The 19,254-nt window shown below is 47.5% G+C and overlaps 1 protein-coding gene across 1 annotated transcript in view; it reads right to left on the bottom strand.

Annotated features, from left to right (window-relative positions):
- Positions 1 to 6,316: 6,316 nt before the first annotated feature.
- Positions 6,317 to 19,254, bottom strand: part of SRRM4 (serine/arginine repetitive matrix 4) — a 182,469-nt gene continuing 169,531 nt past the window's right edge. The window contains exons 10-13 of the mRNA XM_003279964.4: positions 18,161 to 18,364; positions 15,664 to 15,774; positions 14,912 to 15,052; positions 6,317 to 12,823 (exon numbers count right to left, since the gene is read on the bottom strand). Coding sequence (XP_003280012.1) covers positions 12,508 to 12,823; positions 14,912 to 15,052; positions 15,664 to 15,774; positions 18,161 to 18,364 — 772 coding nt within the window. The 3' untranslated portion in view covers positions 6,317 to 12,507. The remainder of the gene's footprint in view (positions 12,824 to 14,911; positions 15,053 to 15,663; positions 15,775 to 18,160; positions 18,365 to 19,254) is intronic.

Here is a 19,254-nt window from a genome sequence, read left to right as displayed (position 1 = left end):
AGCACAATCTGGTTTGACCAGTTGGTGACTTTGCTGCCAGACAACTGCTTTGAAAACAGCTTCTTCTAGGTCTGAGAGTGACAGATCTTAGGAGCGTTCAGCTGAGAGCATTCTCAAGCTTTGTTCTGGAAGCAGGAGGAAGACTGGTGGAGCTGGGGAGGATGTATAGAGAAGGAGAGATTAACAACATATTCCTTCTGGGGACTGTCTTAGCTTCACCCTGAATTTGAGTTGTGAGTAGCTTTAGCTGTGAACAACAGACAGTCAAAATAACAGTGGCTGAAACAAGAGAATAAATTTATTTCTTCTTAACGTTGAAGTCCAGAGAAATTCTGTCTGAGGCTAATATGTGTCCCTGCTCCACCACGTCCTCAAGCTGGAGACCCCTTCTATCTTAGTGCTTTATCCATATGGACTCTATTCCCAAAGCCACCTCATGAACCAGGGAGTCACATGCATTCCAGCAATAATGTCCACATTCCAGCCAGCAAGAAAAAGAGAGGGATGAAGAAGGAAAAAGCACATGACAAATCTCTTTCATAAAAATTTCTGGACACTACCACCAAGAATTCTGTCTATAGCTCAGACGTCTTGCAGCTATGGCCACCCCTAGCTGCAAAGGAGGCTGGGAGATGCAGTCTTTATTCTGGGTGGCTATAACCCCAGTTGCAAATTGGGGATTTTTATTACTATGAATGAAGGGGGAATGGCTATTAGGAGGCAACTAGAAACTCCACCACATCTGGAGAGAATGAAGATGGGTTTTGCAGAAGCATCCTGAAGGTTTCATTGAGTTGAATCCCTTGGAAAACTAGTGGAAATATATATCTCTTCTGCACTGAAATGCTGGTATTTTAATACAGAAAACTTGGCTTGGAATTTCAGATGATTCACAGACTCTATGAAGCCCAAGCGCAGGAGGGCACGGTTTTCTTTAGATTAAGATACCTTGATCTAGAAATAGGTTTTGAGGTGAGAGAGACTGAAGGGAAAAAACAAATCCTGCTGTCTCTCTCTCTCTCTCTCTCTCTCTCGGTGTGTGTGTGTGTGTGTGTGTGTGTGTGTACATCTATTCCAACCCCTTTCCATTTGGCAATATGACTCTATTTGATGTGATTTGTGTTATTTTGGTTTTCAATTTGACAGTGTATTAAGGGACACGGTATTATACCTTCAGAAAACATTTGACAAGTTTCCATGGCAAAGGGGGAAAAAAAAGACAAAAAGAAAAATTTCCATGAGTCATCTGGCTATAGGTTGGCCATAGCCACACAATGGTGGAGTGACAGCGTTCCAAGGGAGTGGTAAACCTGTTTTGTAAACCCACTATGGGTAGAAAGGTCTGAACAGTGCCCCAGTGTCTTCCCACTGATGGATTCGTGCTACAGTAACTTGGGTGGAAGATGTTGATGAAAGATCAGGGTGGGGATCTACACAGGGAGATTGCCAAGTTCTCAGGAGGCTTTAGATCCTTCTGAGAGGAAGAGATCCTTATGGAGGGTGGCAGGTGGGAGTGCCTCTCTTGAGAATCTGGTGGTGTCGGTGATGAAAGGTAGGAAGAGATACTGTTCTATCTTTTGCCAAGGTGACCTGAAATCCTCCCAGAAATTATCATGAGCTTACATAGGCAACTGAGCATCTACCCCCAACCCCCACCCTTTTTTTTTTTTTTTTTTTGAGATGGAGTTTCGCTGTTGTTGCCCAGGCTGGAGTGCAATGGCATGATCTTGGCTCACGGCAACCTCCGCCTCCCGGGTTCAAGTGATTCTCGTGCGTCAGCCTCCCGAGTAGCTGGGATTACAGGCATGTGCCACCACGCCCGGCTAATTTTGTAAATTTAGTAGAGATGGGGTTTTTCCATATTGGTCAGGCTGGTCTCAAACTCCCGACCTCAGGTGATCCACCCGCCTCGGCCTCCCAAAGTGCTGGGATTACAGGCGTGAGCCACTGCACACCCCGCCTCCCACTTTTTAAAAATGATCAGCAACAATGGAACTAACACTCAGTCAGACACTTTGCTAAGTCGTTTCCAGGCATCACCTCTACCAATCTTCACAGCAGTCTTATAAGATTGATCCTTTTACTGTTCCCATTGGAAAGATAAGGAACCTGAGGCTCAGAGAGGTTAGGTCACTACACATAGACACACAGTAAGGAAGTAGCAGAGTCAGGCTCCAATCCAGGTCTGTCTGATTCACAAGTCCTTGCTTTCAGCCACTGCCTTTTAAAAATTGTGCCATTTTCTCATCTAAGGGTATATATCCAATGCTTCCAACAATGCTGGACAAACAGTATGTGCTCATGTCTACCCTACCATGCATGCTGCCTTCTCTCACTCCCAGGGTGGGAAGAGAGTGTGCATGAGAGATCCTTAGAGTCCCTGTGTGGGACATGTCACAGCCTTGCTGCAGTCCTCCTAGTACCATTCCCCATCCCCGACATAAGCTAAAAATTAACCAGCTCAAGAATGAATGGGTATTGGATGGGAGCGAGGCTGGCACTCCAGGCAAATTCAATCACTTGACAGCTGGCCACGTGCTGCTGGGTGTACAGAGATGAGTGAGGTGGACAAGACTCCTGTCCTCATGGAGATGGGCAGTAAACAAGTAAACAAGTAAGCAAACTGGTTATAGGTGGTAATAAGCTTCATGGAAGGAATACGCTGGGGAGGTGGGGGAGGCAAATGGGTGTCATTGACTCTGGCCCTGTACACACTCAATTTGGCCTGTCTGAGATGACTCCCTTCCCTCCTCTTTCTTTCTCTTTCTCTCTTTCTCTCTTTCTTTCTCTCTTCTTTCTTTCTTTCTTTTCTTTTCTTCTTTCTTTCTTCTTTCTTTTTCTCCTTCCTTCCTTCCTTCCTTCCTTTTTTTATTCTTTTTTTGGACATAGTCTTGTTCTGTCACCCAGGGTGGAGTGCAGCAGCGCTATCTTGGCTCATTGCAATCTCTTCCTTCCAGGTTCAAGCAATTCTCCTGCCTCATCCTCTGGAGTAGCTAGGGTTACAGGTATGCACCACCACGCCCAGCTAATTTTTGTATTTTTAGTAGAGATGGGGTTTCACCATGTTGGCCAGGCTAATCCTGAACTCCTGAGCTCAAGTTAGCCATCTGCCTTGGCCTCCCAAAGAGGTGGCATTACAGGCGTGAGCCATTGTGCCTGGCCCTTTCCCTCCTCTTTTTTAACCCTTCCTTTGCTTGACCAACACCTGCTCATCTCCCAGGATCAACCTAGAGGTCAGTTTTTTTCTGCGATGCCTTCTTCGACCCCACAAGGCTGTTTCACGTGCCTCTTTGGAGTCACTTTTACCCTAGCATTCAGCTGTTACCACTTACTATCTATGTGACCTGGGGAAAACTGTCTGTGCCTCAGTTTCTGCATCTGCAAAATAGGCATCAAAAATTGTATCTATCTACCTTATAAGGATGTCGTGGCAGTGAATATATAATTTATGTTCATATATGTGAAGCACTTAGAAGCATGCCTAGCGCATAGCAGGCTCTATATGTGTTGGGTGCTTTTTGTGCTGGTTTTATTGTCCCCATTATGACATCTAGTAGCACACCTAAGACACCAGAACTGGACGGCATTTCAGGTGCCATCTAATTCAGTGACTCTCAATCCTGGCTTCGTATCAGAATGCTCTAGGGAGCCTTTAAGAAACTTCAGTATCACCCTCAGAGATTCTTATTATTTGGGGTGGGGTGGCACTCCATCATATGTGGTTTTGTGAAGTTCACAGATGATTTTAATGTCTGGCCAGGGTTGTGGACCACTGGTCTAGTGCATTACCTTTTAACAGGTAGCGTAACTAGGTCCTAGAGAGGGGCTTGATTTACTTAGGGCCATGCAGCAAGTCTTGGTCCCTGCTTCTCAGGAGGATTTTTCTCATATTCCTCCCGCCCCTCTGCTTATTCCTTTGCTTTCACCCCATGGAAGGGCTGTGTGTGTCCCCAGGGCTGCCCAGGTGGGGTGTTGAATGCCTGCCACCTCCGCTCCATCGTTGGACAGCTGTTAATCTGGCCTGAGAGAGAGACCTCTCCAGAAGGATGTCTGTCTCCTCTGCAGCCCAGACACCTGGGCTGGGAGAAGGGCCTGTTGAGAGCAATTGCTGGAGAAACAAACATGGATTCCGGTAACTGGGGGCTGGAGCAGGAGACAGAAAGGTGAAGGCATCCTCCAGTCTCCTGGCAGCCACAATTTATGGGAAGAAGTTACAGGGGCCCTTAAGGCTGGCAAGCTCTGAGTTGATGGAGATCCCCCCTCAGGGGGTAAAGAGGTGTAGCAGAAATGGCCCTGCAGCCCACAGACCTAAGTTTAAATACCTACTAGCTATGTGGTCTTCCCTCCATAAGCCTCAATTTTGTTCTCTGTCAAATGGGGCTAAATGATGTTGTTATGAGAATGAAATAAGTTTATGTACCCCCAAAAAATTAAAAGTAAAAATATTAGGTAACCCTCCACAAAGACGGTAAGTCAATGCATGCAAAGGGTGTGGCAGGTGATAACTGATCCATAAATGTTTATTATTATGAATTACCATTATTTATTGTTGGAACCTCAGAGGAGGACACTGGTTGTTGCTTTATCCAAACCTATTTGGGAAGAAAGAAATCAGCGTGTTTGGCGGGACTTGGGGAGGGTGGTATATAGTCACGGATTTACTCAAAGGAGGTTATCCCATCCAATGACTCCTAAGGGAAATTTCTGCTGGGCAGGATACAAGGGGAGCAGTGGCAGTCACCTGTTTTCTTTGATCTTTCTCCCCAGTTGATAATCAACTCAATTGTGGACTGTGTGTGTGTGTGTGTGTGTGTGTGTGTGCGCGCGCGTAATTTTTTGGACCCACATAGTGTTTGAAAAAACAATAAGTTATAAATATTTTAAAATCAGATTTTAAAATGGAAGAATTCAGGCTCTCTTAAAAGATGGGAAGATTTGACAACTCTGAGCTGAGATTTCTATTTGGCATTGGTCTACTGAGTTCTCCAGTTCTCCACAGTTCTAACCTTGTCTGCTTCCCTCACCTGCCAGTCCCCGGGGGTGTTTTCAGCCCCTGCTCTGGAGGGAAAGAAACAATTTAATTCCACACTGAGAACATTTCCACGGGGCCTTGCAGGGCTCCTGCAGATCCAAGTTGGCTACTTTGGACTATTAATCGTCACCACCATAGCTCAGTCTCAGTTTAGGAAATAGTCATGTTGCTCATTAACAGTCACTGACTACTTTTGGTGCCTCATTGTTTTTTAAAGCCACCATCTCATTTAGTTCTCACAGCAGCCCAGGGAGGTGGCTGTTGCTATCCCATTTTACAGATGAGCAAACAAACCAAGCACCAACAAGGTATAGAGTGCTTTCCCAATACCACCTAGCTGGTAATGGCAGGGTCTAGATTTGAATCTAGGTCTTTGGACTCCAAAATCTGTGTCCTTCCTCCCAACCATGAAGGAGATCTCAGGGAAAAAGAGTTCCACCAAAGAACTCTGGTTACTCATTACACATACTGGAGTGCTACAGAGCAAAGAAGTTGACAACCTGGGCTTTGGATATTATCATCAATTCTGGATTCTGTGGTCCCTGGGCAAGTGACTTTGCTTTTCTTGTTTTCTTTTTATTTTTTTGAGATGGGTTTTCTCTCTGTGGCCCAGGCTGGCGTGCAGTGGCATGAACTCAGGTCACTGCAACCTCTGCCTCCCGGGTTTAAGTGATTCTTGTATCTCAGCCGCCTGAGTAGCTGGGACTACAGGTGCCCACCACCATGCCCAGCTAATCTTTGTATTTTTAGTAGGGGTTTAGATGGGGTTTCACCACGTTGGCCAGGCTGGTCTCAAACTCCTGATCTCAGGTAATCTGCCCACCTCAGCCTCCCAAAGTGCTGGGATTACAGGTGTGAGCCACTGTGCCTGGGTGACTTTACTTTTCTAAGCCTCAGTTTCCTTATTTGTAAGAAGAAGTTCCTAATACCTACTTCATAGGGTTGGTTGTTGCTGAAGACTAAGATAATACATATAAAATGCTTCCAAAAAGGTCGCCTAAGGCACTCCATAGCTGCTACTAACACACACACACACAGACACACACACACACACACAGATATATGTATATATAAAACATATATATATTTGGTATATATGCTGTATATATAACCCAAAACCCAAAATACATACAGGTTTGTTTGGACGATTAAAGATGTGAGCTGAGCAGTGTGAACATGTATGACACGCAGCAGGTGCTACTTAAGTCTTCTCTAGCTCCTTGTCTCCCTCCCCACTTTTTAATTACGAGTACCCCATATAAACAGAGAACACTGAGCCATATATGCGAACACCATACCATGGGACCTTTAATTAGAACAGAGACATGTTTCGTACAGGCTGAAAACCAGAAACCCCGGGAAGGTTATGCTTAGCTTTGGAGACCAGAAATCAAGCAAGCCATGGCTGCTGTGTCAATGGGCAGAGGACAGGGTCCCAGGATGCTGGAGGACACAGCAGCTTCTTTCCATCTGATGTGGATGCTCCAGGCAGAGGCTGTCTGGTCAGGCTGAGCTGGGCTCATGGTGGGTCCTTGGGTTGGGAATTTTCCAGAGGAGAGTCGCAGCCTCCAATGTAGAGAAATGGCCTTGGGGTGCACCACGTCCCCTTGGCCAATGTGGTGGATTATGCTAGGTCCTTGGCCAATCATTGCTTGAGGAAATAGCTAAGAATTGAGAGAAAAAAAATACAGTGCAGAGAGAAGTTCTTATAGCACAGGACCCCGGAGAAAAAGCTACCAAGGGAACGTTGGACATTGAGTCAAGCCAATCTGAGCTCAAGGGAGCTTGGGCATGTCAACTCCCCCCCCCGGGCCTCAGTTTTCTCCTCTGAAAAGTGGCAATATGACCTACGTCACTGGATTATTTGAATGATTGTACAAAAATATAGCCTGACAATGAACAGTGGTTAAATCCAGAGCAGGGCAAGGTAAGCCCATCTTGGTCTCTCCCGTGATGACTTTGGACCACGGGGCTTGGAGAGAAGTTCAAACTAAATACAGAGGGCTTTAACCCAGGAAACAAGAGTTATCAAGGTGACAGCAACTTGAGGTCTCCCATATATGACTGTGGGACTCAGCAACTGTGACCTCACTCTGCAAATGAAGTCCAGGCCCTACTTTTTTTGTTTCCTTCCTTGGTTGACACCCTTTAATCTACAGTCAGCAGAAGACACAAGGGACAATATATCCAACAGTATGGAGTCCATAGCATCAGAAATTGAGCCCCCATTTCCCACATCTTGCAGATAGTATATAGGACAAGCCCCATTTTATAGACGACAAGACTGAGGCTAGAGACCCATTCTATTTCATTCAGACTGATACACAGGCCAAAGAAACACATAGGAATATCATTGCAGTCTTTTTGGCTTGGCTCATTAGAAGATGAGGCATAGCTTTCCTTGGCCAGAAAAAAAAAAAGAGTTTACAATTTTTCTTTCTTTCTTTTTTTTTTTCAAGGAGTTGTGACTTTTTAATAGAAGTTGGTTCGTGCGTAGGCATTTTATTCTTCAATTAATTTCCATCTAAATGAGGTTTTCCCAGAGATAACTAGTGTTTTAGTTCCATTTGAGTCGAATTTGTATGACTGAAGCCTCCATTTCTGCCAATTTCAATTTGCTTGGTGATTCTAGCACTCATTACCTGGGCAGTAATGCCCCTGCTGCAGACAGCAGCACCCGGAGCTGGGAGATGGACCAATTCTCAACAGCAATTCAGGGAAAGAGGTGGTCCTTCTCTTTTCCCAATATTACTCAATAAATAGGAAATAAATTATTAAATAAGCCATGTTCTGATGGGGGTCCCCCATCATGGTATTTACAGTGCAAAACAACAGCCATCAAAGGAACTAAAAAAACACATACAAAAACTTTAACTCCAAAAACAACCACCACAGATAGAGGAGAGATGACATTTGTGTCAGTATCATTGGCTCATTGGTGCAGAAGTGAGAAGAACGAGAGTTCGATAAAGCATTGCTCAATAACATTGAATCTAGCATAAGTTTCTCAGCTGGACTCGGTTGGTCAGCGCGGGAGGAGGCATGTTTGGAGGACTCCTGTTTTTTGACTTTGTTTTACTATGAGACAAAATTTTCTGTTCAGCTAAAGGGGAAAGCGGGGCAAGACACATGCACATGAGACCATTTTGAACATTTGTGGAAAAAGAAGAGGGGAAAGAAAACAGCAGAAGAAAAGATGAAAGTCGGACTGGAGAAGGAAAACAATGTGCTTTCTTTGCCTTTGAGAGCACCCTGAATTTTGGCCTCTCCAAGCAAACCCTTTTGCAAAAGAGGATGGGTCTGAGCAAATGAAGTGATGGGGTTCTCTGAGACTGAGACCTTTGTTCTAACATCTTAATTTTATTCTGCTTCTGAAAGATCAGCTGTCTTTCAAAGAAGGGAAGGAATGCAGATAGGAATATGGTCAAACCTCAATGAACCAGAATGTTACTAATTGGGGGCTTTGAGTTACTTAGCCTTGCCTAATTAACTGAAGGGAGATCAAATCTTGCTTTTCGTTTTTACTTTCATGATGGAGAACCCCCTAAAAATGTTTGAGGCTCTTTTCCTTTTCCCTCTGAGTCTCAGTGAAGCTCCCTCTGTCTTTGGTGACACTCTCAGGCCTCAGGCCAACATTTTGAATTTTTATCTCACAGATCCCTCCACTTAACAGAGATGGGAACTTGGCCCTAGGGAAAGGGAGCAATGTATTCAGTTTCTGTCATCCGGTGCACTTCCATAGCGGGAAGGTCAAAGGCCTGGGATGCATGGTGCTTGACCTCAAGCCACATCCCCCTCCCATTTTGGATGTTGGTTTTTGAGATAAATCCTCATGATGAGCAGCATCCTGGTGATCTGTCATATTCCTTGGAAGCAGAAGGTAATGAGGGTGAAACGGGCGTAGGAACAGCAATACCAGGAATGGGAGGTTCTGGTTAATCAAGGTTACCAGTGCCTCAATAAGCACGTTGTTTTTGGATAGAAAAAAAGGAAATGTAAAAGAAAGAAAGTAGAGAAATACTCTGAGAGAGAGAGAGAGGCAGAGATTTCCCCGAAGCAGGCATTTAAGCAGCCTTCTTGTAAACTTCCTCCCTTGCTTTGGGTTAGGGCTGGATAGTCACATTGCCAGGGAAACAACCAGGGATGTTGCAAAAGTCTCACCAAACACAAAGCTGGACCAGACAAGCTGGCAATTGCAAGGCAGTGGACAGTGACTTTGGAAAGGGCAAGAGCTGTCTCCGGCCAGCAGCCAGAAGACACTGCCAGCTGGTCAGATAAGCAGGACTGATGACCTTTGGATCCTGGGCCCTTCCAGGATGGGTTTGGAAATGACCTTCTTGGCGGGGTCCCGTGGAACATCTGGCTGCTCCTTCCACCTTTTTTTTTTTCTTTTTTCCTAATTTCAGAAATAGCTTTGTGCTTTCCCCTGAAGGAACAGCAAGAGATCATAGATAAAAGCTTTTGCTTTTGGCTTGGTGGTTCTCAAGCAAGATGGCTGATGCCTCTTCCCAAGGTAGCCTTCAGATCTCAGGGGACAGATAGAAATTAGGTACTGTGGAGTGGAAGCATGTGTAACACACATGAAACCAACTAGGTGTGCTCAGAGAAGCTAGGGAGTGATCCTGCTATGTGCCTTGGAGTGAGGGTGAGATCAAGGTGCACCTTCCCTCAGTCAGCTCAATTCCTGCCTCCATTCTCACGGTGTGAGCATCTTGTCAACCCCAAGTGCAATTCCAGTACTAAACCAGACATCATTTTCATCCACCATGGCCCTCAAAATACAAGGCAACTACTTCAGTAAATACTCAACTGAAGCCTCATCACTCTGCTAGGAGATAGCACATCTGTCTCCAATCTCGTGCCTCCCTAAGGGACGTTCACAAGGGATTTCGACTTTGTGCAGCCTTGGCCCCATTTGCCAACTTTTGACTCCAACCCCCACCTAAGTTGCAACTCCACTGTGTCAATTCATCACCATAGCTCATAAGCCTCCAGGCTGTTTACATCTTTTTGATACCCCTGTGAGGTTCCTGGGGGACAGGAGGCTGGGGCACAGGCCTGACCCTCTTGGACACTGGGTTAAGTGATGAATTTTGGGACTGATGTGCCTCCTTCTGGGCCAACTCCCGGGTGTTCCAGGCTTAGAGCCTTCAGGGAGAAGGCCAATAGCCCACTCACCTTTGGCCTCTCAAATCCCATCCATTAAAACAGCAGAAAAAAAGAAGGAGATGCACAAAAATAATTTAGGAGATCCCCCCAACACACACACACACACACACACACGCACACACACACAAAAACCTCTGTATAAATAAATAATTCAATACTGCTAATGGTGAGAAAGAGAGACAGTCATCACATAAATAAATAAATAAACAGATAAATAAATAAAATAAATAAAATGGTTTGCTAGGAGCCCCAGGCAAAATGGTCCCCTAGAGTTATCTTGATGAAGGCAGTCCAAACATGAGGCTCTGATGCCTCTCACAGCTGTCTTGCTAAGGTTTTTGGTGGCTCTGGGAAGCCGTTGTCTCCATGGAGGGAGACTGAAGTCCAGTTTGGGTTCCTGGGCGGGGATTAGGGTTATTTACAGTGGCTGTACTTGCCCTCCCTGGGGCACCTGCCCCTGTCCCAGGCACCTGCCATTTGGCCTTCTGCAGTGACAGCACTGGCAGCCATTAGTCTTTGTGGACAGGGCTTAGGTCTGGGCCAGAGGCCCGGTATGGGGAGGCCGGGTCGTCCACTGCTGCCCGGGGCCCTCGCTCCTCTCTTCTGATGGAGGAAGGGCTGTCGTGGTGGTGGTTGCATGGCAGTCTCTAGCCCCATGGGCTGATAGGATGGGAAAGATTGGGTAGGGAGACGTCACTGCTTCCAAGAAAAAGGACTATTTTCCAAATGTTTTCCCTGGGGTGGGAGGGATAAAGAATGTTTGGCCCCAGCTTCCCCATAACCCAAAATATCCAAAAGCTGGGACGGGTCCTCTCTCCCTCGCTCTTTCCGTGCCCTGTCCTGCTGCTGTTGCCACCACAAACTTGAAACTCACCCACAGGCCTCCGGAAAGCCAGTCAGCTGGTGAGGGGGATGCCCAAGAGTTTATTTTGAGGATCTTATTCCTCACCTCCCTGTTCTTAGCGCCTTCTGTGGATGAAGCAGCTGGTGGTATTTGTGTATCGGAGATCAGCTTACCCTCTCTGCCCAGCCCCAGCCGGGGGGGGACTTGGGGTGAGGGCAAAAATAAAGGTGGGTCTTTCCCAAGCTGACAAGAAACTGCAGAAGCCAGCAGGAACCCAAGACATGGCACATCCAAGCCCCTCTCCCCTGCACTCTGGATTCGGGTCTTTTCCCCCAAACCTGAGCCGCTGTGCCCCATCCTGGCAAAATTCCTGAGAGGCAAGGGGAGTGGCTTAAGCTGAAGGGTGGATGGGTAGGTGCCAGGCTGCACTGGGTGGCATCCAGGGCGTGGCAGCCTGGGCAGAGGGGAGGGGGCTGGCAGGCGCCAACCAGAGGGTAAGGCCAGACTGGCTGGCGCTGGGGCCTGGCAACTGGCCATGGCACTGGGGAATGTTCAGCAGATGGTCCCGTGGAACTAATTTGGTGCCAGCTAGTGGGGCTGAGGCATATTTGGGAAGTGGGGCTGGAGACCAACCTGTCCTGACTCTTCCACTATCTCCTTTCTCGTGGCGTTGCAGGGCCCCTGTGAATGGCCAAGAGGTGTTTTGTGTCAGCCATGCAGTGGCCTCTCCACAGCTGGGATCTGCTGGGCTCTGTCCCCTTACCATGCTGAGATATTGGGAGCAGCAGCTGACCCCTTCCTTTTTCCTATCTATCATCTTAACCAACTCCTATCTCCTGACACCTCCCACCAAGTCAAATGTCCATGTCTGGTATTCAAGGATATCCCTTCTTCTAGGACCCAAGTGTTTTCCAGCCTTTGCTCTGGCCTGTTTGAGGAAGTTAAAGGCCTGACCCCCTTATCTTGAACCTGAACTGCCACTGGTCTCCTCTTTCACCTCTCTCCGACATGGGGGTCCATCCACGTGCAGCCATGAAGTTGGACTAGGGGAGCACCCAGGGAGGTGGGGAGAATTACCACGGGCCTCCTGCGAGCAGTGGAGGAGAAGAACTGTCTCTACATTTTCCTGGCCAGGGCTCAATTTTTGAGTCACAGACCCATTGCTTCTCACAAAACCTTGAGGTTTTCTTTTCTTTTTTCTTTTTTTGTGCCACAAGATGATGGTTCTTTCCATATGCCCAGGCCTGAGCTGGGCCCCAGGATGGTGCTGGTAGAGGCTCCTAGCAGGTTGATCTAGAGAGTGAAGCCCCCTTACCCTCTTCTCCTCTTCCCCTAGGGAAGCAGGAAGGACAAGGTATAGGAGCCCTCACTATCTGTCACCAAGGAGAAGGCGGGGAGGGCAGGTGGTTGGGGGAGGCTGGCAGCGCGAAGGGGCCCCCACGGGCAGCTGGCTCAGGGGCACTTAGCGCCTCGTGCTGGAGTAGCTGTCTGCTGAGCTGTAGCTCCGGCTCTGGCTCCGGCTCCGGCTCCGGCTCCTGCTCCGGCTCCGGCTCCGGCTGCGGGAGCCCAGGCTAGGGCTGCGGGAGCTACAGCTGCTGCTCGTGCGGGTCCGGCTGCGGCTCCGGCTCCGGCTCCGGCTCCGGCTCCGACTCCGGCTCCGGGAGTAGCTGCGGCTCGCCGAGCGGCTACTGCTGCTGCTGTACCAGGAGGAGGTGCTGCTGAGGCTGCCGGATGAGGAGGGGCTGGGCCGATAGTAGGGGATGGGGCGTTTCCGGGCACTGCAGAGATCAGAGAGAGGAGAGATGAGGGCCGGTCTCTCCGTGCCTCCCCGCAGCGAGCCCCAGTCTTGTCCCAAGGGAAACCAATATCCTCCCTTTTCCCAGTCCCTTAGGAAAAAATACTCCCTTTCCACTTCTCTTGCAGTCTTGAGAGCACATCAAAGTAAAAGTCTCAGCTTAGTGCTAATATATCTTGAAAAATGATTATCTCACTTTTTTCTTCCCCTCATGAAGCAAGCCTGGAGCTCAGAGCCTCCAGCTTGCAACAGAATCTACATCTAAACTTTAATCATAGTTTTGTTTTTCTGTTTTTACTTTTACTAGAACCATCTATTTATGGCAAAAGAGGCTAATTTTCCATTTACTGTACTCTATCAAGTTTCCTTTAGAAATAAATGTATGAACCTTTGAAAAGGGTCATGTCTATTTAAAGAAAATTAAGAATAGTACAGTTGATAAACAGACAAGGCATATGTGGTCAAGATACTGGTGAATGACTAAAGATTGGGAAACACTGAATGGGTTAATCAAGATGAATTATTTGAGATTGACTAAAGAAACTAGACAGCCATTTGGAAATGCCACTCTCTATCTTAGCTTTCCTCTAAGTTGACCCCAAAGATAATAATAATACCAACAACTTCTATTTTGTGCTTATTATCCTGGCCACTTAATAGCTATGTGATGTTGGATCAAGGGAGTGGGTTTAGAAATTATGCTAGGAATTACATTGTATTATATTATATTAATTACATTTTTTCAGACAGGGTCTCGCTCTGTCACCCAGGTTGGAGTGCAGTGGTGTGATCTCAGCTCACTGCAACCTCCACCCCGCTCAAATGATTCTCCCACCTCAGCCTCCTGAGTAGATGGGACCACAGGTGCACACCACCATGCCTGGCCAGTGTTTTGTATTTTTGGTAGAGACAGGGTCTTGCCATATTGCCTAGGCGGGTCTCAAACTCCTGAGATCCAGCAATCCGCCCGCTTTGGCCTCCCGAGGGTTTAGGAAATCTTTACAAGCTGAGGCAGGGTGCCTTGTGGGATATTTGAGAAGGGGACTCCATCACCCCAGTCTTGCTATCTGGGACACACATTCTTTTTCCTCCTCCAGGTCATCTCCAGGGAGAATCCCTGATTCCTCAGTCCAGTGTCTGGACTGAGTGGCAGATGCCTGGAAGGCCAGCAGGAAGAGCCCAAGTCAATCTTAGGGCAGCATTCAGTCATTCTCCCAGCTTTCAAGGCCTGAGAAATTTGCTTGCACTCAGACCTCTCTGCTAGAGCTTTTCTCTTCTGAGGACTTACCTGTTCCAGGAAAGGTATCCACCTATTCTGACCATTCAATCAACAATGGCACATTGTGTGGTCTGCATTTAAGTTTACAAAGCACGTTCACATCTTTTTGCCCCTTTTCATTTCATCCTCTACTTCTGGGAGTTATTTCTTCCAACATCTCATGAGTGAGAAAACTGAGGCTCAGGAAGGTAAGAGCCTTTCCTAGGTCACCTGCAAAGTGGCACATCCAGGATTCCAATCCACATCCAGTGCTCTCCGGCTTATCCACCGTGGCTCTCTCTAGGTCCCTTTGGGAACTAACAATCCTGTTTGTCCTCTCCACACGTGGTTCAAGGTATAATTACATATAGGTTTGAGTGTACAGGTCTGAGGGTAGAGGTCTGTCTCCACTGCTCGGGATCCGCCACCAGGCCAAGGTCCTGCCCCATTGCTTTGGCCTCCGTTCCCTGGCCTGACGCCACTCTCTCCCCCAGCTCCGCCTCCCCGGCCCCAGCTCCACCTCCCCGGCCCCAGCTCCACCCTCACGCTTTGGCCACACCCCCAGGCCACACCCGATTCTTCAGGCTGGCCCCGCCCCGTTCTTGCAGGCCCTGCTGGTTGAGCTGGGAGACTCAGTCCCAAGGCTTTGAACAGACACGTAATTTCAATGATGTTGGGGTTGGGGGGACCATAAGCTCGCACAATCCTGAATCCCAGCCCCAAGGAGGCCTAGGGAGAGCCCGAGGCTCGAATGAGTAAGAATGGGAGTGGGAACGAGGGTGAAGGTGGGTCCCCCTTTCCCCCTGGCCTCACCTGGTTATCCTCCGGGCCTCCAGGTGGCTCGGGGAGTCTCTCCGGCGCTTTCTCATGGGCGAGTAGGACCGACGTCTCCGACGCGCTCGCTCGCGCTCCCGCTGCTGCGAGTCCTTCTCACTGTATTTGGGATCCCGCTCCCTGAAGGGGCGCGGGGGGTTACTGCGGAGCTGGGGCTGGGCTGGATTTTCTGCGTGAGCGCGTGGGAGAGGGACACTCCCTTTCTTTCCCACCCCACTGGCAGGGGATGGGGTCTGCACGTTGCCGCAAAGGAGACCGGAGGGAGGATGACGGGGCTGCGGGAAGAGTCTGCGAGGGTTGTTAGTGGCGTAGGGGTGGGGGCTGGGCTTGTGCAGGGGTGTAGCATTTGCAGGTGGGCATCACAGCACGGCAGGTGCTGCAGGGGTGAGGACGTGAATGTTACGCAGGCCCTGGTGCGTGGGTAAGAACTGGGGGCTCTGAATATAGGGATGGTCGGTAGAGGCTGAGGGCTGGGGATGTGAATTCTGGGGTATGTCTGTGGGAGTGTTTGGGCTGGAGACATTAGGAAACAAGGGTATATTTGGTGCCTTGCTGCCACTCCTGATTGGACAAAGGGAACTGTAAGAATGCTGAGTCATGGTCAGACCTAACAGGAAGAAGGCCCGAGAACGGGGAGGCGGGGCCAGAGAGGAGGATCAGAGCAAAGGGGTGGGGCCTAGGACGGGCGTAGTTTGAGGGGCGGGGCCGGAGCCTCCGGGCGGGGCCGGTACCTGCTGGGGCTGTAGCGGGAGTAGCTAGGGCTGCGGCGGGACCGAGAGCTTCTGCTGGGCGGGCTCCTCTTGCCAGACTTGGAGGAATAGCTGGGAGAGCGAGAGTAGGACCTGGGGGAAAGGTAACAGCCTCTGAGGAGCCTGCTGAGTGTCCGCCTGGGTTATCCAAGACGGCTTGCGCTTTATTCAGCGGGTCCCTGGGCAGTGACCTTTTTCTTTCTGGAAGCCAGGCAGAGGAACTGGGCCCCAATCAAAGAGTGAAAGCCCCTCCCCACCCGGTGGTTAATAATGATACCAACAACTTCTATTTTGTGCCTACTATCCTGGCCACTTACTAGCTGTGTGACCTTGGCAGATGATTTCGTTTCTCTGGGCCGTTTTCTTGTCTATAAAATGCAGGTAATAATAGTCCTTACCCTAGACAATTGTAATTGAATGAGTGAATTCGGGTAAATCACATAGCATATTGGCACCTATGCTAAGTACCAATTAGACAGGACATAGGAAATGTTAGCTATGACTATGACATATTTTATTATGTGCCAGACATTGAACCAGTGCTTTGTGTGTATTAGTTAATCCTCAACACATCTTAGGGTTAGGTACTATTATCAATTTCATTTTATAGATGGGGAAACAGAGGCACAGAGGATGATGCACTTTGCTAAACACAGCTAGTAAGAGATGTGAACCCAGGTCTGTTTGCCTCTAAGCCAAATTTAATTCACGTCTGTTTGGTTTCAAAGTGCTCTTGATTTTTGTAGACTATATTGTTGTGCATCTAAATGGCTAATCCTTATGCTCCTCCCAGTCTTCTTTGCTTTCTGTTAATGCCTCCCACTTTTAGAGAAGAGGGGCAGGAATAGCTGTTCCATTCTCAGTGGCCTCGGCAGTGTCCAGCTATGGTCCCTGGAAAAATGTGCTTTTGTCAACTTGTGCTTTGGCTATGCATTGAGAGATACAAGAAAGAGTCAAGATGAAACCTGTTTTTGGACACTTTGAAAGGATATTATCAGAATTTCCATTCACTGCACCATATAGAGTCCCTTTTCTGTGGAGCCATCTGAGTCATTTTTCATAGAATTAAAAACCTGAAATAGCTGCTCTTCTGAGCAACTGGTTCAATTCTTATCCATTTTTTTGTTAATAATATAGTAAATGATGGAGTAATTTTCCTCTTTGCTTTGTCTGCCAGGGAGCTCAGACGTCATATTTGCAGCTTACCTCCATAGCAACTGTACAGAGTGGTAGGACGTGCTTTTGGGACTGTCTCCTGACTTAATTTTATATTTCTTTCCTTAATTTTTCTTTTAGCCTGATTTGCTCTTCTATTTATGTCACTCTATCATGTTGAATATTTTTGTCAGTTGCCTTGTCTCATTTTTTGGAATGGACCAGTCTTGAGATGACCAGCTAAATAAGCAACTGTTTTTTGATTGTATAGTTGCAAAAGAGGAACAGTCAGGCTCCTATTGGGAATTTCTTTTTGCAGAGGAAAGCTGGACTCCCTGAATTTATGGGTTGATTCGTTTGGATAGAATCTTCCAATTTCTGAGATTTCATGTCTCATTCTGCTACACTATTATTCTACATGAGGCAATCAAGCAATTACCAACAGCTATTGAAACTGGGTAGCAGAATGCAAAAATGGCCATAATTTTTCTTCTCCCAGTGTCCACATCCCCTGCAATGTGACTTTGCAGCTCCTTTCACTGGGAGGAATACCCTTGAATCTGTACTAGTCTGGTGACTTGCTATGGCTAATAGAATAGCAGAAGGGATGCTAATCACTTCCAAGCATAGAAGCCTTGCGGAATGCTGTGCTCTCTCTTGGAATTCTGCCATCACCATGTGAACAAACCAAGACAGGCCTGCTGGAGGAGGAAAGACCTCATGGAGTAGAGATGAGTCAGCTGGGGTCTTTCAAACTCTCCAGCCCCCAGCCAACCCACCAGTCAATCAAAGGCATATGAGTGAGCCCAGTAAGATCGGAAGAACCACCCAGCTGAACCCAGCCCAATTGCTGATCCACAGGATCAGGAACTAAGTCGCACTTGTTTTAAAGATGCTAAGTTTGGGGATAATTTTCTATGCAGAAGTTAATTGATACACATTAGCTCATTCTCATGCCAATAGCAGCAATATTGATATTCATTATGATATTCATATAATATCATATAATAATAATATAATATGATATTCATATAATATCATATAACTGATATTCATTATGTTCTGTGTACTGTTCTAAGTGCCTTATAGTCCTCAGAACAATCCTTTCTGGTAAGAATTGCTGTTTTTTCATATTGCAGATGGGAAAACTGAGGTTCAGAGAAATTAACTGACTTTCCCAAGGCCACCAGCTAGAAATGGGCAAAACGAGTATTCAAACCTAAGTCCGTCTGACTTCTTTCCCCCATGGGTCAAAGGACATCTGCAAGTAACTAATTTCCTAAGGAGAAAGGTGCTGCAAAGCAAAGGTCAAAACCACACTCACCTTTTTTCAGAAGAGGTGGATCGGCTTTGGGTGTACCTGGGGGAAGCCCTGGGATTTGGGGATCGGGATGAGTGACTGGAGGATCGGGTGCTGGCATAGGAGGAGCTGCGGGAGCACCCTTTCATGGGTGAGCTCCGGGCTGTGGATGGGACCAAACTGGACTTCTTCACTTCGGCACATTCCAGACACGGTGACTGAAATCCCCTGTAGGTGGGAAAACGTCCATGAGCACCGACTGCCCACTACTCTGGGAGCATCTTGCGTGAATACCTCCCCACATTGGCCTAGGCTGTGGTGCTCTCATGGAGCCCTCTTTGCCCCTTTTCCCATCCTATTCTCTCTGGAAAGACTTCCCAGGCCACATATGTTAGAGGAGTAGAGACAGAAGATACCTTAAAAGTAGACAATTCAGGTTAGCATTTCCTCAAGTGTGAAACACATACTGCTGGGGCCACAGTGGAGTATTTTAGGATATCATCAGGCATGGGCATGATGGTAAGTAATATCAAATTACATGGTGAGAAATTTATTCCCTGTCTAGTCTTTTTCTGTCCTTCTGATTACATTAATGAGAAAGCCCCCACTGGGTGCTAGCTGGTTTGTAACATCAAGTGTTAGCACTTTGTAATCTCTCTAAAGAGAGAAGCACACCTCAGACTCAGCCTTGGGTAGGCAACTGCAGCTAGTAGGATTAAATCCATTGTTTTAATCATATGTATTTTTATAGGTACCTTTTATTTAGGACATGTGATTCTTTTTTTGAGACAGAGTCTCACTCTGTCACCCAGGCTGTAGTGCAGTGGCGTGATCTCGGCTGACTGCAACCTCCGCCTTCTGGGGTCAAGCAATTCTCCTGCCTCAGCCTCCCGAGTAGCTGAGATTACAGGTGCGTGCTGCCACACCTAGCCAATTTTTGTATTTTTAGTAGAGATGGGGTTTCACCATGTTGGCCAGACTGGTCTCAAACTCCTGACCTCAAATGATCCACCCCTCTTGGCCTCCCAAAGTGCTGGGATTATAGACGTGAGCCCCTGTGCCCGGCCAAGGACATTTGATTCTAATTTTCTATTTCAGATAGTACTGTAATTTTCCTT

The sequence above is a fragment of the Nomascus leucogenys genome, chromosome 10, assembly GCF_006542625.1.
Source record: "Nomascus leucogenys isolate Asia chromosome 10, Asia_NLE_v1, whole genome shotgun sequence".
Lineage (NCBI taxonomy): Eukaryota > Metazoa > Chordata > Mammalia > Primates > Hylobatidae > Nomascus > Nomascus leucogenys.
Note: the sequence above shows the minus strand (reverse complement) of the source record. Positions and strands in the feature narration are given on the sequence as shown.